The sequence below is a fragment of the Panthera uncia genome, chromosome X (genome assembly GCF_023721935.1).
Source record: "Panthera uncia isolate 11264 chromosome X, Puncia_PCG_1.0, whole genome shotgun sequence".
NCBI classification, from domain to species: domain Eukaryota; kingdom Metazoa; phylum Chordata; class Mammalia; order Carnivora; family Felidae; genus Panthera; species Panthera uncia.
In genome coordinates, this window is record NC_064817.1 from 97,896,300 (window position 1) to 97,922,073 (window position 25,774).

General features: G+C 38.2%; 1 protein-coding gene across 1 annotated transcript in view; it reads right to left on the reverse strand.

The window, feature by feature from the left end:
* The window catches only part of TENM1 (teneurin transmembrane protein 1), a 777,891-nt gene that overhangs the window by 268,291 nt on the left and 483,826 nt on the right, over positions 1-25,774 (reverse strand). Inside the window, exon 8 of the mRNA XM_049644834.1 lies at positions 8,198-8,350. Within this exon, the coding sequence (XP_049500791.1) occupies positions 8,198-8,350 (153 nt within the window). The remainder of the gene's footprint in view (positions 1-8,197; positions 8,351-25,774) is intronic.

Sequence of the window (25,774 nt, forward strand, 5' to 3'; positions counted from 1 at the left end):
GTTAAAACTGAAGTATATTGATAAAGTGATTTAATATAGTTGAAAACAAGCTGCAGCACTCTAGCTGGGCCCCCTGAAACCTTGTATTAGAGAAACATCTATATAGCATTATAGGAAACATTTACTGTAATTTGCCATCAATCTTTAAAAATAATAATGTTACGCTCCCAACATTGTTGTCTTTGTTAGTGCATTACTATTTTATTCATGTGGTTTGTTGTGCTTATATGAATTATTCCCAATTCCACCACAATGTCCTGGGCTCTAATATCCTTTAAGTAAAAGATACTGAAACTATGGGTTGACTCAAAGGGCAGCTGAGTGCATTTTAATATCCACATGTCCTATGAACCAATATTGAAGAACCACAGAACTATACTGCAGGACTGTGTTCCGTCTGAACGCACAGTGATTACCTGGGTGGGGTTGGTGCAGTTCTTTACTTTTGGACCACAAAATGAATCTTTACCTACTGACTGGGTCTGTGAAATAAATATCAAGTAAAATGATAAGTAAATTTCAAATTCAGGCTTTTATTCAAGGTCCACAATTGTCATTGAATAAATTGCCTCCAATATAAATATGTAGCAGGTAAAACAAAACATTCTAACCACAACAAACCCCAAAAAACAAGCAACACACACACACCCCTCTCCAGCTAGGTCTACAATCAAAGGAGGTCATGAAAAGTACATTTGTGCTGTTAACTTTCAATTCCCAAGGGGTATGTATATATGTGAGCCTGTGTGTGTGTGTGTGTGTGTGTGTGTGTGTGTGTGCTTGTGTGCACGCGTGTGCGCGCACGCACGCGCGCCCACTCTGCTTTAAGGAGGAGGGACAGTCTTGCTGAACCTAGATCTTTGGAGGGAAATGTAAGATTTGCAAAGTACTCTTATCGAAAAGATATACATTTGACCACATGCATTCATGCATTAATCAAGACAGCTGTTAAACAATTGGCCTTGAGAAAAGAATTTTTAAAAGAAGAAAGAAAAGGCTCAAAGAAGGGTATTGAGCTAACACTAAGGAAAGACTGGATCCTCGTTTCAGCTCTGCCTGTAGTTCTGTCCATTATGCAAGCCCAGTCTCTTAACCTTCTTGTTTTTTCCTTTTCAAGTGTAAAACAAGGGTAACAATAGCTGCTACAGCATAAAACTGTTATGTGGAAAAAAGGCATTAAAGTATTTTGAAATTGTAAATGCTCTCTAAGTGCAGACTGTTATTGTTATGTACATGTCAAAAATCCAAACTTATAAGGCAGAAAACTGGGAATTAATTATTTGAATTACGACAGATTTCTCGGCAAGTACTTTAAATGGCAAAGTGGTTACAAATTTTACAGACGTGCATTTCAACCACTTTCCAAGAGTATACACCCCTTTTGCAAAAATAGGTCCACTTTACTTGGAATGGCTATTTGCTCTTCCTTAACTGCAGAATTCGAATTCACTGACACATAATGTACACAGCTGGAGGGAACCTTAGAGATAAGCCAGTCATATGGAGCATCACCCCTTGTTTGTCAAAGTTTTAGCAGCTCGGAGGAGAATGGAGGACAAGGAAAGGAAAAGGAAAGACTAGGGGAGGTGTGGCAGGAATCTGACACCCCTCCCCCATTGTATCTGGAGAGATGTGGCTTTTATCTGTTTTACGTTTGTGCCTTCTGGGTAAGATTTAATTTGTAAAATGTGTTTCACTGCCCGCTATCTGTCCTCCACTCCCCAGAGGGTTTAAAGCTGAAGGAGAGTTGAATTTGCCACCCCACAGTACGGATTCTTTGGCATAAGGATCATCTTGAAGAAACAGCAGACACAGAAAACCTGCAAGGAAGTTACCCTTTTGTAAGGGACATTTACATTTATAAGGAAGTCTCCATCCGTAAGGGTGGCTCCCTCTCTGTACCAGAAAGATGTGCCTACATTTCTAGAAACTCTTACCAATTGGAGGAGGCGGGGCTTAGATCTGTGTACCAACCATACTTTAGCTCACTGTACTTTGCCTGACAGCCTCCCATACTTGGGCTCCCTATCCCCCAACATCTTTTGTCTTCAGCTGGAGATGGTATTTAAAGTGGTGGCCTGGGCCATTCCAGGAGTTCCTCAGTTCTCCTGGGTCTCTCTTGTGTACACAGGGAGCATACATGTTATTAAACTTCTCCTCCTGTTCATCTGGCTTTTTATTATAGCTGCAGGGGGGTGGTTGCCACAGCCAAGAGCTTAGAAGGTTAGAGGAAAAATTATTTTTCAACCTATACAAAGCCAACTCCCTTATTTTTCTTTTTTAATGTTTATTTATTTTTGAGACAGAGAGAGACAGAGCATGAACGGGGGAGGGTCAGAGAGAGAGGGAGACACAGAATCTGAAGCAGGCTCCAGGCTCTGAGCTGTCAGCACAGAGCCTGACGCAGGACTCGAACCCACAGACCGTGAGATCATGACCTGAGCTGAAGTCGGATGCTTAACAGACTGAGCCACCCAGGCACCCCTCCCTTATTTTTCAAATAAGAAACTGGAGCCCAGGGAGGTGAAGCTATAGGCATTGCATGGTCTGGGTTAAATCATCTTCATGACAGGCTTAAGTTGTGTAATATCAATCAGCTATATGTTGTTAGGTCTTTTTTAAGTTTATTTATTTATTTTGAGAAAGACAAAGAGTGAGAATGAGCGGAGGAGGGACAGAGAGAAAGAGAGAAAGAGAGAGAGAGAGAGAGAGAGAGAGAGAGAGAGAGAGAGAGAATGAATCCCAAGCAGGCTCGATGCGGTCAGTTCCAAGCCTGATGCAGGGCTCAATCTCACGAACTGTGAGATGATGACCTGAGCAGAAACCAAGAGTCAGATGCTCCACTGACTGAGCCACTCAGGCACCTCAGCTATATGTTGTTTGTATGGTCATATATTCAGCAGACACTGGACTAGAAAATACCTTTTTTTTCTTCACTTCAACTTTGTGGAGACAGATCTTGTAGAATGAATTTAAAAGAAATGCCACTTTCTCCCAAGGCCAGACTTTTGCAAAATCGTAAAGGAGATAAAGGCTGACGTGAGTATTCTTTAGTTCTGCCCACCCACCCTTTTTGTTCCTGTGCTCTATGTTGGCATCCGACCTGCAGGAATTCAGTACCCTCCACTACTGGATAAACTTCCTCATTCAGATGGCTGCTGACGATGTTGGACTTGACCTCAGCCCCATGCTCCTGGAAAACTGCTGGTTAAGAAATCCTCCCAATCATTTAGGTGCCTAGGTGGCTTAATCGGTTAAGCATCCAAGTCTTGATCTTGGTTCAGGTCACGATCTCAAGATTTGTGAGACTGAGCTCCACGTTGGGCTCTGTGCTGACAGTGTGGAGTCTACTTTGGATTTTCTCTCTTCCTTTCTCTGCCCCTACCCCACTTGCTCTCTTTCTCTTTCTCTCTCTCGTATTCTCAAAATAAATAAAGAAGTATTAAAAAAAAAAAAAAACAGAAATCTTCCCAACTTTTTTTTTTCCCAAAATCCTCTCACTCTTCTATGTTTTGGGAAATGGCTTACTGCAAAATAAACAAAAAACAAAAATAACTGCATTAGAAACCCTTTCCCATATGACTTGTAGATTCGGCTCTGTCCACCCTTTCTCATGGCTCCCATAAGAACTGCATAAAACTCCTTTGTTTACCTGTAACAAGACAAAACACAGACCTTCCCCCTTTTGCTGGAACCTGCCAAAAGACCAAATACAGACTTTAAAAATCGCCTGTTCTTTGTCTCATAAATAATTAGCTGAGGTGAGAACTATTTGTTCTCCTTCAACTAGCTAGACACAGACATAAACATTTCCTGTTCAGGTGACTGACTGAGACTTCCCCGGAGTACAAAACAATCCCAACGGTAAACCATCCCACATGTCCCTATCCACTCCTCCTATAGAAGTCTAAGGCAAAATCCACTTTGCTCACTCTGATCTTCCGATCTGGAATGCTTGCCCTATTGCAATAGCCTGAGTACAATCAATTTCCCTACTTGTTTAGTTTTTGCCTTTGATACTTCCTTAGAAAACCTCTTTAGCAATTTATATGTTTAGTTTGTGTTACGTTATTTCAATAAGAGATGAGAAAACAGAAGAGGTGGACTCAAATGCCGTCTGTGTGTTCTCTGTGAGTTCTTGATCTTCTGGACCTCAGTTTCTTCATCTTTAAATAAAGACGTTGTATTTGATAATCTTTTAAGATTTTAACATTTCATACTAGTTGATAAATTACACTGTAATTATTTTTAGGTCAACTTATGGATGTCACATGACTCAGGTCTGGGACTAAGTCTTTTACTCTTTTCTATCCCCTGCTCTGTTTAAAGTAGTTGTTATGGGGTTCCTGGGCGGCTCAGCCAGTTAAGTGTCTGACGTCGGCTTAGATCCTAATCTCACGGTTCATGAGTTCAAGCCCCATGTCGGGCTCTGTGCTGACAGCTCATTAAAAAAAATAAAGTAGTTGTTACATAATGTTTATTAGTTAAAGAGAAAGAGTTATGACTACTTTGTAAGTTTCTAAGGTAGTAGGGGCTTTCAATTCTATTAATGTTTATTGAACAACCGACAGCTGGTCTTTCTGGTAGATTGCAATATGTGGTTGTGACTTAAGTCTTCTTTTGGAAATTCCATTCAAATTATTCAATTAAGTTTCAAAAAGAAAATGTTAGCATACTAAATGTCTATAATCAAATATTCTTTTTTCTTTCATTTGGAAATCTAAGTAGTGAGAAAAGTCTTTAATCTCCTAAGGAGAAGCAGATATATTTAACTACTGTTTATGGGGAACCAATTCCAGTAGAATTTGATTTTTTTTTTCCATGCCATTCTACTTGATTCATCACTTTGATGGTTAAGGTGATGATAATTACCAAATAATAGATGCTAAATTGTTAAGAGAGATCAAGCTTTAAAAAGAGAAAATATCTAAATCCCAAGAAGGCCATCATCCATGGAAAAGCTGATACCAGTTTGAAAGCAGGATCTATGGTACCCAATAGGATGCCAATAAACTCAAGGTAATTTTCCAATCATTTGGTCATAATAATTACTGCTCAACTAAACAATGTGCCTGGCACTGCGCTATATGCTTTACAACCATTATCTCACTTATTCTTCACAACCAACTTTTGAGGCAGGTACTATTATTGTCATCCTTATGTTGTAGATGAGGACACTAGTTCAGCAAGGTCGTGTCAATTCATTGCCTGACGTTGGAGAGCCAGTAAACGGCACGGTCAGTATTCAAAGCCAGGTCTGTCTGACTCCAGAGCCCAGGCTCTTAACCACAGTGCTACAAATGCCCAATCCTCTAGAGGAGTAAGGAAAACAATGCAAAAAGGATTATCTGGTTTTTAGTTTTATATTTTAATGTACAGAGCATCATTAAGACAAGCTTCTGTGACTGTATTTATGGGGTGTGTGATGTCTCGAAAATCATAAAAGGATACAGCTGACCAGTTGAAAATATCCTTATAATATATTACATCTTCTGCAAGGTTTGGTTTAGTATACACATGGCATTATAAAACAGGGGCTATGTTTGTACTCAGTGAGTGATATGCAGTAAAGACCTAATATAGCTGAACTATGATGTGCAGTTACAGTTAGGGTTTTGTTCAGACTGCCATAAAAAGCCAGTTTAAGATAACAACTTGGTGTATATGGCATCAACCTTTAATGATTTTTCTTAATAAAGTATTAAATTGAAATTGGTTTGGCCTGTTTGTTGTTATAATTGAGCAGAAACTTAAAAGAATTTTTCATTTATGAAACTTGTCACAACACATTCAAATACAGGTGTATAGAATTTCTCTAAAATGCATCATGAATAGACTCTGGGGCTTTGCTTTCACTGGGTAAAGTGTCTTTTGTGGTTTTCACATACATTTTGCGTGTGGATTTCAGTACAGTGTAGGGACAAGGCTCTGAAATCAGACCGCCAGTTTCTAGCTCTGTAACCGTGGGCAAGTTACTTAACCTTTCTGTGTCTCTGTTTTTTTCTTTGGAAAATGAGGACCATACTGTTACCTTCATGATATAACACCTGTTAAGTGGCTGGAGCAATTCTTGACACACGGTTAATTATTTAATACATTTTAGTCACCATCATCAAACTATAGCTAACTCTTGAACAACGCTGCAGTTAGGGGCACCCATCCTCTCCCTCCCAAACTCCATGCGGTCAAAAATCCTTGTATAACTTGTGACTCCTCCAAAACGTAACTACTAATAGTCCACTGTTAGAAGGCTTACCAATAACATAACAGTTGATTAACACATATTTTGTATGTTACATGTAACATATACTGTATCCCTACAATAAAGTAAGCTAGAGAAAAAAACAAGTTGGTAAGAACGTCATAAGGAAGAGAAAATACATTTACAGTACTGTGCTGTATCTATTGAAAAAGTCTGTATATAGGAGGATCTGCACGGTTCAAATCCATGTTGTTCAAGAGTCAACTGTACTTCGGGGAAGAGAATTACAGATATCTGAATTAGCATAAAAAACAAATATGCTCTGGTAACAACTATGTAATGACCTTCTGTCTTGCATGTTTCATTTCCCTCAAATAGATAATTCCTGATTTTCAAGTGTGAATGGCAAGAAATCCCAAAGACACCAAATGGTGGCTCTTGCACTTGCAGGTATAAAGGAACGGTAGGAAAGAAAGTAAGAGAGAAAAAGTCCAAGTCCGAATGTACTCAGACCCTTTCCTCTGTCATCACTGACCCTTGTACTACCCTCAGCCCCTCTCAGCAGCAACAATGAAAATTGCTGTGAAAGGTCAGCCAAGGCTAGAGACAGTATTTCTAAACAAGAACGTAAAGCAAACTGCATCGTGAATTGAAAACTAGGACAAATCATAATGTTTTCCTGAAACCAAACCATGAATTTTTACCGAAGCATAGACCAAAGAAGAATTGCCCTTTAAAAAGCAAACAAAAACAAAACAGAGCAAACCCCACAAATAACCCCCCAAAAGAAACTAAAAATAGAAATCAAGATGAGTAACTCAAACAACTACAAAACAAAATATCTTGTTTGCAACTAATCAAGCAAAATAAGACTGTCTTACCACCCCTATAAAATTGCAAGCTTCTTTTAAAAAAATTTTTTAAATGTTTATTTTTGAGAGAGAGACAGAAAGACAAAGCAGGAGTGGGGGAGGGACAGAGAGAGAGGGAGGCACAGAATCTGAAGCAGGCTCCAGGCTCTGAGCTGTCAGCACAGAGCCCGACCCGGGGCTTGAACCCACAAACCGTGAGATCAAGACCCGTGCTGAAGTTGGATGCTCAACCGACTGAGCCACCCAGGCACCCCTCAAATTGTAAGCTTCTTGGGGGTAGACTTGGGATCATTTATTCATTCATCTGTTTATATGTGATCTCCTAAAGATATTTAGGATTCTGCTGGCTACATGTTTTGTTTGCAATTTATGCTTTTGAAGGCCATCCTGAAATTTGACAGTGTTTGAGTCCTTGTGTGCTGAATCCTACGTCAAAAGAAATCGTCATACAAACTTTCGGTTATTTTCAATACTTGTATATTAAGACTAAGATCATTCAATGTGAATAAGATGTTGGGAATGTTGGTCCTGTGACATTTATTGTAAATAAGTCTGGTAGCTCAAGCTCATGTTTGGTTAAATTTAACAATTCAGTACTCCAAGTGCTTTCTTCTTTTCTCCAACTATGAAGAATTTGTGTTCCCCAACAAGAAAAAAATTCATGTTCCCCCACTTTGACATAAACATTCACCCTTATATTAAGCATAAAAGGCTTTTTCTTATTATAAACAGAAGAAATTTCCATATACCCTTTGTAAAATGTTATATATAAATGCTGGGCTTGGACACAGAGAACTTAATCAAAATCCCATGTTGCTTCAGGGTAGTTATATGCGAAATGCAATTTCCATTGTATTGAAACCTCCATCCTGTAAATATTTATCTATTTTCAAAATTGCCTACATATTTGAAAAGTTTAATTGGTTTATACTCAAGGCACTAGAGAAAGGAAAATTTGCTTTCATAAGACATTTACATGTATTTATTCTGTCCACGTAGAATACTTCTTTCGAGTGATCATGAAATTTAATGTGAAGTGAAACCATCCCAGCTTTAGCTCTAATGACCAAATTAGAAGAAAAGTAATCAATAATCAATAAATCAATCATTTTGATCACTGTACCTTTTTTCTCTGATTTATCGGAAACTTTTCCTCCAATTGGAGAGTAAGTAGTATCCATGGATTCGGTCCCTCTGTTCCCTTTGCTAACTCCATTTTCATAGAGCTGTCCTTCAACTGGTTGCAGCTGCCAAGTCAGGCCGAACAAATGCACTGCTGCAAGAAAACAAGCCACACGTGAACTTATTCCAGACTTGCTGACACGGTCCCTATACCAGCTGTCCCTTTCCACCTAAAAATGCCATGACCGGTTTCCTTTTAGTTAGGCCAACCAGCTTGCATGTTATACCTACGTTATATGTTTAGCTACTTTCCTAAGTAGCTATTGTTAAAGTTTTGAAGCTGTAGCTCTCCCGGTGATAGACGTTGGAGTATTAGTTAAGCAACCACAATGGGATTGGACGCTGCTCCTCAGCGTTCTTAGCCCTTCCTCTCCCGTGTCCTTGAGTTGTGTAACTCTAGTTTGCATATGGAAACTGCAGAGTAATGGTGGACAGGCTATCGCGAGAACATGGGAGCCCTTAGCTATGGCTCCGATTCAATTCAATGCAGCAAACGTTTCCTGAGTGCCCAGAATGCATAAAGTCGTATGATAGCTGCTGCAGATGTTAAAATATAGATGCCTATTAGGGTAGGAGTTGGAAGTAACACAAGTATAAAATAAGATATGCAGAATAACTGACATAATACAGGTTCAATTGCTATCACAGCATTAAAAAAATACCTGTGTTGATCAGAGTGCAGGAAAATGGGCACTCTACTCTTCACGAGAGTATTGCAAAAACAACACCTTTGTGGAGAGTAATGTGGCACCATTTATCAAAAAACTTTAAAATTTGGCTTACCTTTTTAGCCCACAATTCCATTTCTATGAGTTAATTACGAATGTGTCCAAACTACAAGGCTATCCATTGTAACATTTAAAAGCTAGTAGAAAGTTATGATCAATCTAAATATTCATCAAATGAGATTAATGAAATAACTGATGATATTATAAATAATACAAGATTACATGGCTATTAAATCATGTTGGAGAGGACTATGAACTGGCATGGGAATAATTATGATGCATCAAATGAAAAACATCAGGCTACTAAACAGTACGAACAGTATGATCTATAATGCGTGTGTGCGTGTGTGTGTGTGTAGACATGTGGATGTCTGGATAGAGAGGGCTAGGAGAATACACAGCAACGTGTTCACAACATGGGGGCCTATGGTGGATTTTAATTTTCTTCTTTGGGATTTCTGTCTTGTTGATAATTATTACAATGAATATCAGTGATGTTTGCCATGCGGGAGAAAAGGAATTTTTGTTCTAAGAGAAAGGGTTTATTCTCTTGTTTCAAAGAAAACAATCCTTACAAAATATTGAAAAAAAAAAATAAAAGAAGTGGCTTATTGTCTGACTGCTGAGGCTAGGACTTCCAGTGCTAAGTAACAGTGGTTAGGGTGGACATCCCTGTCTTGTTCCTGAGCTTAGGGGAAAAGCTCTCTGTTTTTCCCCCCGTTGAGGATGATATTAACTGTGGGTTTTCCATATATGGCCTTTATTATGTTAAGGAACGTTGTCTCTAAATCTACTCTGTTGAGGGTTTTTTATCATGAATCGATGCTGTCCTTTGTCAAATGCTTTTTCTGCATCTATTGAAATAATCATATGGTTCTTTTCTTTTATTGATGTGGTGTATCACGTTGATTGATTTGCAAATATTAAACCACCCTTGCAACCCAGGAATAAAATATCACCTCACAACTGTCAGAATGGCTAAAATCAACACAAGAAACAACAGGTGTTGTTGAGGATGTGGAGAAAAGGAAGCCCTCTTGCACTGTTGGTGGGAATGAAAACTGGGGCAGCCGCTCTGGAAAACAGTATGGAGGTTCCTCAAAGAGGTAAAAATAGAACTACCTTATGATCCAGCAATCGCACTACTGGGTATCTACCCAAAAAATACAAAAACACTAATCCAAAGGGACACATGCACCTCCATGTTTATAGCAGCAGTATCTACAATAGCCAAATTATGGAAACAGCCCAAGTGTCCATCGACTGATGAATGGATAAAGATGCGGTATACATATACAATGGAATGTTACTCAGCCATAAAAAAGAATGAATTTGGGGCGCCTGGGTGGCTCAGTCGAGCATCTGACTTCGGCTCAGGTCATGATCTCATGGTCTATGAGTTTGAGCCCCGCATCGGGCTCTGTGCTGACAGCACAGAGCCTGAAGCCTGCTTCAGATTGTCTCCCTCTCTCTCTTCCCCTCCCCCGTTCACGCTCTCTCTCTCTCTCTCTCTCTCTCTCTCAAAAATAAATAAACATTAAAAAAAAAAAGAATGAAATCTTGCCATTCACAGTGACAGGGATGGAGCTAGAGAGTATTATGCTAAGTGAAGTAAGTCAGAGAAAGACAAATCCCACATGATTTCTCTCCTATGTGGAATTTAAGAAACAAAAGAAACACACAAAGGAGAAAAAACAGAGGGAGGCAGACCAAGAAAGACTCTTAAATATAGAACACAAACTGATGGTTACCAGAGAGAAGGTGGGTCAGGGAATGGGTTAAACAGGTGATGGGGATTAAGAAGGGCACTTGTGATGAGTACCAGGTGTTGTACGTTAAGTGTTGAATCACTAAATTGTACACCTGAAACTAGTATTACACTGTATGTTAACTAACTGGAATTAAAAGAAAAACTTAAAAAAAGAAGTGGTTTAAAGGAACAACAGATTAAAATTGGCTGGGCTGATCAGGGATGCTTTAATGAAGGAAGCAGGATTAGAGATGAGCCTTAAAGAATGTATAGAGCTTTGGGGCGCCTGGGTGGCTCAGTCGGTTGAGCGGCCGACTTCGGCTCGGGTCATGATCTCGCGGTCCGTGAGTTCGAGCCCCGCATCGGGCTCTGTGCTGACCACTCAGAGCCTGGAGCCTGTTTCGGATTCTGTGTCTCCCCCTCTCTCTGACCCTCCCCTGTTCATGCTCTGTCTCTCCCTGTCTCAAAATTAAATAAAAGGTTAAAAAAAAAATAAAAAAAAAAAAAGAATGTATAGAGCTTTGACAGCTGACAGTAATGGGTAGGGTGAGGGGGCAGGTTGAACAAAACATGACTTTGTAAAGCACAGGATGTATTTGAGGCAAAGAAAGTTGCTGGGGTTGGCTGGAGTATAGCTATGTATAGATGATAGTGGAAGTTAAGGCTGGAAGGGAGGATTAGGGCCATATTGTGAGGATGTTGAATGCCACACTTAGATATTTGGGTTCAATTTATTAGGCAACAAGGAGACATTGCTATTTTCTGAGCAAATGAGCGTTATGATCAGCTTTCTTCAGGAAGATTAATTTTATAGCAATGGGGAAAACTGATGGCTTCTAGGTAAACAAATGATATCATCGGAGCAACCCTTTGTGGGAAGATAAATCCAATACTAGTGTGGAGAACGATGACTTGGGAGGCCTAAAGATTTGGCAAGAACACAAATTGGGATGACCACTGCAATAATCTAGGTGAGAAATAATGAGCGTCTCAATTAGGGCAGTGGCAGTGGGAATGCAAAGAAGGCAATTCCTTAAGGGGAAATTGCATAAACGTCATCTCAGGGTTTGGTAACAAATTCTGTGTGTGCGTACATGTATGTTCACCGCACGCTCATGCACGCATGTAGGTGTGCTGGGGGCAAAAATAGAAGAAAATGAGGGAAAGGGAGGAATACAACATAGTTAAGGTTTGAAGCCTGAGTAACTGAAAGCATAATGCAATGATTAATAGAGTTAGGGGACTGTGCACTTAGCCCAGCACTAGCTACAAATAACTGGTGCTGGACATGTGTTTGTTGACTGATGACTAGTTGGTTTGGGGCAGGGTGGGGTGATGGGGGAAATATAATGAATGCATCTTTGGAGGTGCCGGCTTCCAGGGACCAATGGACTGTCCAGATAGAAATGTTCAACAAACGAGCTTTGGAGGTTTGAAGTTCTGGAGAAGTATTAAGGCTAGAACAAGACTGCGGAATCATATATGCACAGAGGCAATGGCTGACAATGTGAGAATGAATGAGGTCACTGAGGGCAGATAATGTTGGGAGAAAACAATAACTAGGACAGAAGCTGGGGAAATCTTTTTATCTGTTTTCTCATTGCAATTTTAAACAGCAACCAAATCTTACCAAAAGGAAAAAAAGTGGATCTGTTCATAATCCATCTAACATTTTTCTTTATGTTTCTAGGCAGAGTGAAAGGGGCTAATTTGTATGTCTAATACTCATATATAGAATGTGGATTAGCAACCAAGAACAGGAAATCTGGCCAGATAGCCTATTTAAGAATCATTTATCCACTTTTAGTTGGAGCTAGAGATTTCTAACACCTACCTTCTAATTTATCCTTAAAATTTTAAGCATTTAATTGGTTTCTACCCTTTTCTTTGGGTTAAGGCCAGTGCTGCCTGATGAATTTCTCTTGCAATTATTGGAAACAATTGGAACTCAAATGATAGCGGTTCTGAGTAAGGTACAGTATGGCATGCTAATAAAGCTATACTAGTGACATTCCCCAGACTTCCTTGCCAAAAGACTCAAAGTATGGTTGGTTTAACATACTTACTCCAATTAAAGGGGTTTATCAGTTTTTAAAGACAATTTGGTCTACTCTGTCCTCCAAATAATTGGAAAATTATGGATATTAAAAGCTATACTGAAAATGTGTTTGATTCCCTTGGTTCAGTTATGTCTGTGAAATTAGATTGGCTATAAGGAACAAAAGGCATAGTGGTTTTCATTTTGAAGATCAAGCGGGATATTTTATATACTTTAAGTTAAGCCAGTTTCCTAAGGGCACTCAAAAATGACAGAGAAAATGCATGTGCTGAAAAATCACTTCAAAATAATAAGGCAAGGATTAATTTTTCACCATCAAATGAAATGGACTGCTAACAGTCAATCGAGACAGGCAAAGAAGTGTGGGCACATTTAGCAGAATACTCTTTGAGAGTGGCAAAGCTTTGTCATTTTTTAAGTTTACTTTGTCTTTTCCAGGCAATAAGCTATTTGTAATGTATATTTGTATCAATACATAATGCAAGTGAACTTACTTGCTACAGATTAGGGGTACCATAGGGGTACTTTCCTCTCCTCCCAACGGGACTTCCATAAGCTGAGTTGTAGAAGGAAGTCAGAAAGTATGTACAGGGTAGACTAAGGTAACTAGGTAACTCTAGTCTTGGAGTTCTATTAGAAATAAATAATATTGTGTTCATACTAAGACCAATAAATAAAATCATGTTGATCTTTGCGACATACCAATACTCCACTAGAAAGATCCAGCACTACTTATTTTATGGGGATGTATTTATTAATTCATTCAACAAATACTTTCAAAGCATATGCTGGGCACATTGGGAATGTTGGAAATATAGGCAAAGGTAATAACAAAAATATTTAGCAGCCAGGACACCGTAGGTACTGGCTGACCAATATGGAACAGGATCTAAACAACCAATACAGCCTAATCAGGACACGCTGATTGCATATCAACCTTGGATGCAGGATGAGGATAGAGAGCCCTTAGCTTCTCGTGGGTCCCCATCCAGATCTACGCTATGTATCTATAGCCACATTTTGGAGGCAAGTCTCCCAAGCCCTAGTATAAACATTATAAGCCAACTGGGTAGAATTAAGGGTATAAAAAGGTAATGAAAAACAGGCACTGTTTTTCTAAGTTTACAGCAGTGAATACAATCTTTAAAAAACCTCTACATTCCCAGAACTCATATGAGAGGGTGGTGGGTTATGACATGCAGACAATGAATAAATATATGATATAATTAATATATAATAATATGATATAGTAATATACCATAGCTGTGTAGAAACAAAGAAGCAAATAAATGGAATAATGTCAGGTAGTTATTGTAAAAGAAGTAAGACTAGTCAAGGAAGGCTTCTCGGAGAAGGTAATATTTGAACCAAGTTCTGAATGAAGTGAAGCCATATGAATATTCAGTTGAAGAACCTTCCAGGAGGAAAGAATGGCAATTACACAAAACTCCAAAGTTTTGTATGAAATGTTTGAGAAATGCTAAGGAGGCCAGTATGAGTGGAGCTCAGCCAGGAAGAAGAGTGGTAGAGGGGCACCTGGGCAGCTCAGTCAGCTGAGTGTCTGATTCTCGATTTTGGCTCATGTTCTCACAGTCCGTGAGTTCAAGCCCTGCATCGCGCTGTGCTGACCGTGCAGAGCCTGCTTGGGATTCTCTCTCTTACTCCCTCTCTCTGTCCCTCCCCCATGCATTCTCTGTCTCTCTCCCGCTCTCAAAATAAATAAACTTTTTTAAAAAAGGAAGAAGAGTGGGAGAAAAACTCTTAAACTGAAGGACTGCACCCATGATTATGCTAGATTTGTGCTCTAACCAACTTTACAAACTGGTCACTAATAAATCTTACAAGTGAATAGAAAGTGATAAAACTAAAATCATGCATACTGAAATATACATTTTAAAATGAGCAATTCTAGTTATAGTAGACCTAATAGAAGTACTCCTGACCCCAAACTCAAAGTTATTTTTCATAAAGACATCTATAAAAATATACATCCTCAATGGGTAGAGGCTGACACGACCCAGATCTTTCCAGGAGTACCAGTCCCATGTCGCACTTCGCTGAAATTCGGTGGCTGGACAGAATGTGCATGCCTATTCAGATATTCTGGGAATAATGTCATTTCAGCTGATTAAGAATGTGCTCCTAACAAATATTCCCTAGAGCCAAGCCCTGTACATTTTATAATCATTATCCTTCTTGGTTTATCCAGTTGCAAAGAGCTATGCTCTGAAATTATAAATTTATCACAAAGGTAACAAACGGAATATCTCACCCTCCCCAATTGCCAAACTCAATCTTGGATCTCAAGGCAGGCTAACTTTATGAGAAGAAGCTCTTGCACATTTCTCTAGGCTGAAAGCTCTGAGTCTCTCAGTAGTTACTTCTCTGCTCTTTCTGTTAGGATGTTGGTCTTTCTTTCTCTTAAGTAAGACTGATGGTCTCTAGTTAAATATTTATAACTGATACTGCTTCCTCGTTCCATTTCCCTTCAAAAGGAAAAATATTCATGTATAATAGACAGACCATAGGACAGCTTCAGAACTAGATGTAGGACATACGTGCTTAATGACCTCAGTCTGTATCATCCCACATGGCAACCACTGGCCACATGGTCTATCAAGCATTTGAAATGTGGCTAGTCAGAGGCGAAGTGTTAGTACAAAAGAAAAATCAGAATATATCCAATTAATAATTTTATATGGATTACATATTGAAATGATATTATATATATATATATATCTGAGTAAATAAAAATTTTAATTATTCCCATCGGTTTCTTTTCACATCTTTAATGTGGTTACTACCAAATTTTAAATTACATAGGTGGTTTGCTTTGTATTTATATGGACAGTGCTGATCTTGACTATCTAGAACATTTCACGAAGAGATGATGTTTCTCTTTTAGCACCCTTCGTAAGGCCCACCATGTTATATTGAAGGTATTTATTTATATGTCTGCCTCATCATTATTAAAGTATTCAAAGGGCAGGATCCATGTCTTCTTAATTTTTCTCTCTGGTACCTAACTCCTTGTCTGGTAGTCAGGAGGTACTCTGCTTACACACCGATCTGACTATAAAGTGGTAAAAGGAGCTTTAGAAAGCAATTTTGTGATACTGATCAAAATTGAAATTGGGAATACTTTTTGACCAATGAATTCAACTTCCAGGAATCTACCAAAGAAATAATCACATATGTGCATAAAGGGGGATGTACAAGAAAAGTCAACATAGCATTGTTAATATAGTAAAATAAACAGAACTGCCAATATATCCATCTTGGAGAGAGTGGTATACTCATACTATGAAATCTTATGTAAGAATTAAAAGGACTGATACCAAGAGACTGTCAGATTGGAGGAAGCTAAGGAGACATGACAATTAAATGCAACGTGAGACCCTAGATAGGATCCTGGAACAGAACAAAAAAGGAAAAACTGGAGAAATCAGTATTATACTCTGAGTTAATAGCATTATACCAATGTTAATCTCTTACTTTTCATAATTGTACTATGGTTATGCAAGACGTTAATATTGCCAGCGGAGTGACAGGTACACAGGAATTCGAGGAATTCGGCGCTACGTCTACAACTGTTCCGTAAGTCTAAATTTATTTCAAAAAAAAAAATCCTAAAAAGAAAAAGAATTGATTCAGTGGTGTGCAGGAGCCAGTTTACACTGGTTTATAAAAGCCCACTGTGCACGTCTTCCCAATTCCACCTTCAATGACTTCACATTGGTAGTTGAAATCGCCCATGGTGGGTTTATTAACACTCCCGGAACCAGCAAATGTTGGAGACCATTTTTTTTTTTTTTTTTTGCACAGAGAGCTGGCTGTTAAACATTTATCAGCACACTACTGGTTGAGCTCTATGTACCTACATGAAAAGAGCTCTAAGATTTGTATAAAAAACATTGGAGAACAATGCATGTCCAATGATCCTATTTAAGCAAAAAAAAAATATGTATCTCTTTATATGTAAATGCATACAAAGAACTGGGAGGATTGATACCAAACCATTGATCTTTAGAGTGGGGAGCTGGAACTTCAATATTTTCATGGTAATGTTAGAATGTTTTACAATGATAATGTATTCATGTATTGTTATATAATAAAAAACACTACGTGCTCAACAAACCTTTTTTTAAAAGCTGAATGAATAGATGCATTGTTTTATTCATTCTCTTTTATTACTATTTTCTATCTAAAGTAAAGCATTTCCAACCAATTCAAAGCAGCAGAACAATTCAGCAATAAAATCTGAATAACCCTCAAACACATAAAGCAGATAAAACAGAACTCTTGATTGAAAGGGATTGGGAGTCCAGGGACAGCTGGGTGGCTCAGTCAGTTAAGCTTCCCTCTTCGGCTCAGGTCGTGATCTTGCTGTCTGTGGGTTTGGGCCCCACATCAGGCTCTGTGCTGACAGCTCAGATCCTGGAGCCTGCTTCGGATTCTGTGTCTCCTTCTCTCTCTGCCCCTCATCTGCTCGCTCTCTCTCTCTCTCTCTCTCTCTCAAAAATAAACATTTAAAAAATTTAAAAAGCAAAGAAAGGGATTGGGGGTCCAAAAGAGTTGCCCAAAAGCTCCAAAGACATAGTTTGAAATAGACTGGTCAAAAAAATTATCCTCAAAATATCTGAATAAGAAAAGTTTGGGTGCTTGGAAGAACTTTTTTGACAGTTAAATTTATTGGAGTATCTTTACAATGCTATTGCCAGGATATGAAACCTTTCATATTATTCTGTATCTTTTGGTATTTTCTGTCCACTCTCTCATAGATAATATTAAAACCCACTTAATAACAGATAAATTGGTCTCTGATACTAAATACACAAGTAAACCTTGAAATCGCAGTATGCGTGAGGAAAACACAACTTTGCTTTCAAGGAATTCATCTTGCATCTCAAAATGTACACATAGTCAGCTAAGGATGCTGTATTTATTAGTTGCAAGAAGCTTCTGGTGTTATTTTCTAAATCTACCAATAAACCTATTTAGAACATTTGAAACCTGTCTCACCAACAAAATCTTGTCCATCATAGATGATGTCATAAGTTGCAAATCGTGCCAAGATAAAAGCATGTAATATTTTTCAAGATAATTTGTTTTTCCTTTCTGTCAGAAAATATTTTCCCCGCCAGTTCCCTTACATATCTTGCTTCATGTTCCTTTAGGCTAAGGAATGCTACTGCTTTTGCACTTGACTTCCAAAGCTTGTCAGAGCTACAGATCTACTTGTATGTTGAACAGTTCTCTTCCTGAAAAATATGCCAAGTACATTACCCAGATGGTGACCCCTGATGACTTCAGCCTTTCAAGTTAACTCCTATGGGAAACAATCTCGCCAGACCCATACTTCAGTGGACATCGTGTGAAGCTAGATGCTTCTGCAATAAGATCACTGCAAAAATGCTGCTTGAATTAAATGCAGTGACTGCTAACATTACAGAAACCAGGTTATCTTTCTATCTTAAAATAAATCCCATTTTCATTACATTAAACATCAAATTGGTATATGAGTGAACTATAGCCCTTTGATAAATTACCTTCAGATCTTGGTTTTATCCAGGTGATAACCAGATTACATGCAAGATTGAAACCCATTAGTTTTCGGGGAAGCATTTTTCAAGAACTAAATAAAGCAGTGCATGTTTATTTATGGTACCTTACTTTTGCCTCAGCAGTTTCATTCACGTTTTCTCTCTTTTTTCCTATGGTTGCACATATACATTTTCTACTAAAAATACTATTTGTGCTTGCACTACATCATGAACATAAATAAAACATACTTAAATGTTCCTTTTCAAAGTAATTTGAATGGAGTCAATATGGCTTTGAGATCCCTTTCAAACATGTTTCAAAGCCTGAAAAGCTGTCGTGTTGGGGATGGGTAAAACTCCTTTTCAAAGAAACGACTTCACTAATTTAAACAAAAGAAGTAAAAAAAAAAAAGAAAAAAAGTCATTTTCCCTTGAACCGGTTTACATAACACATTTTGCAAGTCTGCCACGGTAAAACAGTAAAATTAAACAACAAATAAAGAAAAGATTGCGATAGTATAATAGAGGCAACGAGGACACGTTTCTTGTTGATCCACATGTTTGAATCCCTACATTTCCTTTCCTAAATGAAATGCATTATTCTTTCTTGCAGCATACATTTTTTTTTCCTTTTTGGCCTTAGTACGGTCCTGGTTTTATCCAGTATCGAGGCTAGAGAAGATTCTATCAAGGTAATAAATCATTTTAATATCCCAGTCCTATATTATATTATCTTAAAACTTTCATTTACTATGTATTTTATATTTTCCATTCACAGGCTGCAGCAATATTTATAAATAACATGTCTATTTGGGTACCTTATCACAGGTGTAATATATGATCTGCATTTGCAGCTGCATAACGGGCCCATCTGTGTATTCCTTATCAGACAGACACAATTATTTAGTGTTTTCATCTCAAGTCACAACACCAGTAAGTGCTCTTCATAACTCAAATCTTACTTACTTTTGTATTATTATTTGCTTTGTAGAGTCAAGAGGAATAAGCGGCAGAATGACGGGATAAATTTTTTTTCAAAAAATTCATCTAATGAATACTTCAGCAAAAATATCAGTTTAACTAGGAATCAGCACTTTTTCATTCTCCTTTAAAATTTTCTTTTTCTTTCCATTTCCCTTCATTTTCTGCTTAGCAAATTCTCCCTTTCACTCTGGTCCAAATTATGCCTATTGCTTCATCATTATTGATGGCTAGTTTGAGTGCATATTTGGAATTATATCCATATTCTTTTAAAAGGTCCAGATAAAACTGGTGAATATGGAGAACGAGAAATAGACTTACACGAAAGCCCTCTCCTCCTCTTACCCATTTGCCCTGTATGTATTTAAGTTATAAAAATGGAAATACATTCACTGATTTATATCATCCCCCCATGGTAGCTGATGCTTTAAAACTCACTTTTCTGGGGCACCCAGCTGGCTCAGGTGGTTGAGAGTCGACTCTTGGTTTCAGCTCAGGTCATGTTCTCACAGTTTGTGAGAGCGAGCCCCAGGTCAGGCTCTGAGCTGACAGCGAGGAGCCTCCTTGGGATTCTCCCTCTCCCTCTCTCTCTCTCCCCCTCCCCTGCTTGCTCACGTGCACTCTCTCTCCCTTTCTCTCTCTAAAATAAATAAACATTTTTTAAAAACCCTCACTTCTGATCTAGCATCATGTCATCATAGCCATAGGTATATGGTTTATGTGTTCATCTGCAAACTTTTAAATGTTGAAATTTTAAGACTCTTTCCATTTACTGGATTATTCACAGTTAGCATTAAAGAGCAGGGCTTATATGAGGTTGGGGAGTCAGGAGACATAAATGAGAACATGGAAAACAGATGAGTGGTAGAAAACTATAACTGGGTATGTAATCAAGACTTCTTAGCTGCCTTACACGATTTGATCAGATGAAAAGAAAACAGAGAATAAAGTAGAGAAGATTAAAATAACTCAGTTTGTTCTGGGTTTTCTGAGGTGGCACCAGGACAGTGTACTTCTGGAAAAGTTACCAACGTTTGGGCTTGATTCATTACCAGGATCTTCACGCCTTCTCTTCCTTTCATGCAATAATTATTTGTTGGCTAATGACTATGTCATAGGTTCTGAAAATACAACAGTAACTGCTTGCTTACAAAACCCTTGCCCTCCTGGAGGTCACAGTCTATCTAAAGGGAGCCAGTTATCACGTGGTACTTAAGAGAAGGAGTCTGGAATGAAGGTGTCTGGCTTCAAATCCCAGCTCTGCTACAGTTATTATCAGAGTGACCTTGGGCAAATTATTTAATCCCTGTGTCTCAGTATTCTCACCATAAAATGTGCATGATAATAGTACCTTCCCCATACAGTTCTTGTGAGGACCTTGTAGGTCAGTACATGTAATGTACCTAGAAAAATGGCTGGCACATTATATAAATGCTCAATAAAAGTTAGTCATGAATATTACACCTGGTTAATTCTCCCCTCAAGCTAGCCTTTCCAAAACCACGTTGGAAGTGGAGAAAGGCAGAAGGTCATTTGCCCAATCGCACCCTCTGCCTTCTTGCCCAATTGCCCCCTCTGCTCTCCTGCCCTAGAAGAGGTCTGCATTTTTCTGGAGAGAGCAATCTAGAGGGACTCAGGTCTCTAAGAGAATTTCAGCAGCCATCTTCACATAGCTGCATAGCAGAATATAATGAAAACAACACACCTCATGTAATTTCCTCATTCCAAACCCTCCACTTAATGTAGGGCATTCATTTCCCTCCTTTCCCTGCCTACATCCCCAAAGCTGCTCATTTCCTTGTCTCCATCATCATGATCACTGAGGTTTGGAAGCTGTAGATGTTGGGTTCTCTTGGTAAAAGGTTTCCAGAAATTAGAGCATCCCTAAGATTTGTAAAGTCATCATTCCTTATAGAGTGTACTTTCTACAAAGGTTAGCAGAAAGTGGTTAGACTCTCATTTTATGAAACATGACTGACAGTTCTCACAGAGCCCTATTTTGTATGAAAAGGGTCCCAAGAAAATTTTCAGCTGGGTTACCCAGTGCAAGTATGCATTCCTGGGTGATGGATTCAACTCTAGCAAATTGATCTGTGCAGGCAGGGGAACCTGTCTGGAATATAATAAAACCATGGTATGTGAGAGCTCAAAAAGACCACAGACCAGTATAGTTTAGAAAAAGAGGGAGTAACTATTTAGCGTGGAGAAGCCTGACAAACACTATCTCAGCCGAGTGACCAAGGTTAACATCATCAGTGACAGCACGTACATGATAGCATGTATCCTTGACATGATGTGATGATAATGGCACTTCTGTGGTCTTCCTCCATAACTCCAGTCTCAGCGCAAGAAAACTAGCAGAACTCAGATTGAGGGACAACCTGCAAAAAAAGCTGACCAGTGCTACACAAAACTGTCAAGGTCATCTGGGACAGAAAACTGTCACATACTAGAGGAGGCTAGGGAAGCATGACTCTGAATGTAATTTCCTGTCCTGGATGGGATCCTGGAACAGAAAAAGGACATTGGGGAAGAACTGGTAAAGTCCAGACCAAGTGTCAAGTTCAGTTATAATAATAATTACCAACGTTGGTTTCTTAGTTGTGACAAATGTGCCATGATGATACAGGAAGTTAATAATAGGAGAAGCCAGATAAGGAATATATGGGAATTCTCTGTACTATCTTTGCATCTTTCTGTGAATCTAAAAGCGTCCTAAAATTAAAATCTTATTTTGGAGAAGGAGAAGACCACATATCAACCATTTGGTTCAGCCTCCTCATGTTACAGAGGAGGAAACTGAAAACTAAAGAGAGGAAGTACTTGCCCAGGACACACAGACACCAGCTTCTCTCTTATTCAGGACCAAGAGAAGATGTGATCCATTTCTCCTATCCAACGCCATTTAGTACTGGCATATTGGGCTAATGAGGCCAAAGTTACAGGTTCAATTTTCATGCCAACCAGTTATTTTTGCAGAGAGGAAAACTCTGCTCTTTTCCCACAAAGAGATTATTGAAACTACTTTTCTCTTTTCCATCCTAGGTAAGCGCATAGGAAAGAACTGGAAGCCCTGTAACAGCCCTCCATCAATTCAAAATACGTGAACATCAGCAGAGTCATCTTTTTATATGGACACTTTATTGGATTACTGGATCACATGTAACTGAAGCCATACATATGCTATATATTTTCTATTAGTTTTACAATCTCTTCCCTTTTTCATCCCAACCTTCTTAGCATTTGTGTTAAACCTGAAGACTTTGTTGTCCAAAGTCTTATTCTATCTTTGAAATAGAATTAAGTTTTGCTTTAAAGGAAAGGTAGACTATGGGAAACTTGCAGAATGTCATGTAACCCCTGAAAACAGGTCTACGATTTTTCTTAATATATCCTGAAATGTCTTTCCAGGATACCAGGAAATGTGGGAAAAGAATATGGCAGTCTCTCAGTTTTTAAATTTTTTCCTCATGGTTTAAAGTTGTAATTTTGTCTCTTTTTTATTCATTGTTGAGATAAGTAGTTTATGTTAAAATCTTTAATATATGAACATTTTTATAAATCAATCAATAAAGAGCAGCTGAACTTTCTAGTAGAAACATGGGCAAAAGACATCAATTGGCAATTCACAAAAGAGGAAATGCAAGTTAGCAGTGACATTTTAAAATGTTCACCCCTAGTGGTAATTTAAAAATGTAAGCTAAAATACTGAAATGTAACTTTGCCAATCAAAATGGCTTTTTTTCCTTTACTTTTTTTTATAAACAATTATCAGAAGTTTTCAAGGGTTCAGGGAAATGAGCACTCTTGCATACTGCTGCTCAGAGTATAAATTGTTACAAAATATTTGGGTAAATTAGTAATATATATCTAAAGTGTTGGAAATGTTTTTAGACATTTTGATCCAGCAATTCCATGTTTAAAAATTTATACAAGACAAGGATCTGAATAGATTTGAAAGCAACCATGTTCAACATAATGTTGCATATATTAGCAAGATATTGAAAAGTATTTAAATGTCCAGCAAACATGGATTGATTAAATCAATAACTATTACATGTACAATAGAGGATGATGTTGCCATTAAAATAATGTTGTAGAAAAATATTAAGTAATAAATATATTCACAAAGTAGGTTATAAAACACTATTTATAATATGGGCTCATTATAGAGGCCATTTAGTGTAATAAGTGAGGGCACAGGCTCTTTTTGAAAAGTTAGACCTGAAGAGTGATGGCTTTTCCACCAACCCGCTGTGTGGTTTGGGGCAAACAGCTTGACCTCTTTGAGTGTCAGTTCCCTCATATATAAATTAAAAATAACAATACCTAATTTGAAAGATATTATGACTATGCCAAAGGGACCTATGTGACATCAAATACAAATCATGTCTATTTCTACAAATTAAGTGCCCACTTATTTTTTTAGTGTCACTACAGACTCACAGATTCTTTTTTTATTGTTCAATGCTTAATCCATGGCCATCACCGTTCTTTTTGAAGCTCAAATTCAGCCAGTGGGAGCCCCTTCAAATTGGTTTCTGTGTCATTCTGACATGTCTTTTTTCCAAGCACAGTATGTTTCAGGCTTACCTTGCACTTACTTTCTCTGCCACAGACCTAGAAACAGTCATTTCTTCAAAAAGCTTTTAATAGAAAATGTATTTAAGAAACCTAAGTTTGGGTAAGATATGCTCATTACCACTGAGGTGCCTTTGTTTTTTTTTTTTTAAAGTTTATTTATTTATTTTGAGAGAGAGCAAGCATGAGCAGTGGAGGGGCAGAGAGACAGAGAGAGAGAGGACTCCAAGCAGGATCAGGGATGACAGCCCAGGGCTTGATCCCATGAAGTGAGAAGGGTGAGATCACGACCTGAGCTAAAATTGAGCCACCCAAGTGCCCTGAGATGTCACTGTTTTTAAGTCCTTTAAGGGCACAGAGTGAGGATATATACACATAGAACAAAACTTTTAGATTTTACTACCTGCTCTGTTAACATGTGTGTATGTGTGTGTATACACATACACGTATATATGTATATACACACGTTTATATACACACACACACATATGTCTATTTGTATATTTTTAGAAGAATGAGTTCATATTTATATCTCTAATACTAATTCAATATAGCAGGGTTCTTCTCATTCCATATTTTTATTTCCTTCTTCACACAGTGAACCCTGTTTTCAGTAACATCAGTTTACTCATTTGCTTATCGTACAAGATGCACAAAAGTATTAGAATTACTACACCAAGACCACTACCAGAACTAAACTCACTAAGGAAAATTCAAAGCCTGTGTTTTTTGTCCTTAAAATATGTCTTTCTGAGGGTATACAGTTATGTTTTCAAAATGGTGGGTCTTCCTAACACACAAAGAAGTCTTCAAATTTGAGACAAAGAAGATCAAAAAAGAAAAAATCCCAAATAGAAAGATGGATAAAGACATGAACTGTATACAGTTCACAAAAAAAGATCTTTAAACATATGAAAAGATATCCAGCTTCATTCATAACACAAAATAAAAGTACGCTGAGATACCCTTTCTAACCTATTTCACTGACAAAGATTCAAAAGCTTGCAACACAATGTGGTGGTGGGTCCGTAGGGACGCGGGCTCTTTCACACACCGCGGGTAGGTGTACAGAATAGCATACAACCCCTGCGAAGAACATTCACGCACAGTAACCACTTACTATTTTTTTAACATTTCATTTTATTCTTTTAAATGTTTATTTATTTATTTTGAGAGAGAGAGAGAGAGAGAGAGAGAGAGAGAGAGAGAGAGAGGATGAGCAGGGGAGGGCCAGAGAGAGAGGAAGAATCCCAAGCAGGCTCCTTGCTATCAGTGCAGAGCCCAATGCGGGGCTTGAACTCATGAACTGTGAGATCGTGACCTGAGCTGAAATCAAGAGTCGGATGCCACCCAGGTGCTCCTACTTTATTGTATTTTTAATTAGGCTCCATGCCCAACATGGACCATGAACTCATGACCCTGCGATCAAGAACTGCATGCTCTACTTTCTGAGCCAGCCACGTTCCTCTCAGTTTTTTTTAAAGCCCCTTACATATTTTTTACTTTCCCCTGTTTCAATGATTAAGTCCTCTCACTTTCTTTTTTTGCATGTTTTCCCCTACTTCTCCTGAAAAAAGTTTTTTGAGTATAGTTGATACCACGTTACATTAGTTTCACGTGTTCAGCATAGTGATTTAACCTCTCTGTGCTACACTCACAAGTCTGGCTGCCATCTGTCACCAGACAATGCTATTCCAATATCACTGACTACATTCTCTATCTTGGTTTAAGTTCACTTGGGCTCTCCCTATTGATTTTTTAACAACACTTTATTCTTCTATTATTTTTCTGTTTTCTACCCCATTAATATGTGCTTTATCTTTATTATTTCCTTCCTTGTGCTTTCTTTATTTTTATCGCTTTTTAAGCTTTATTT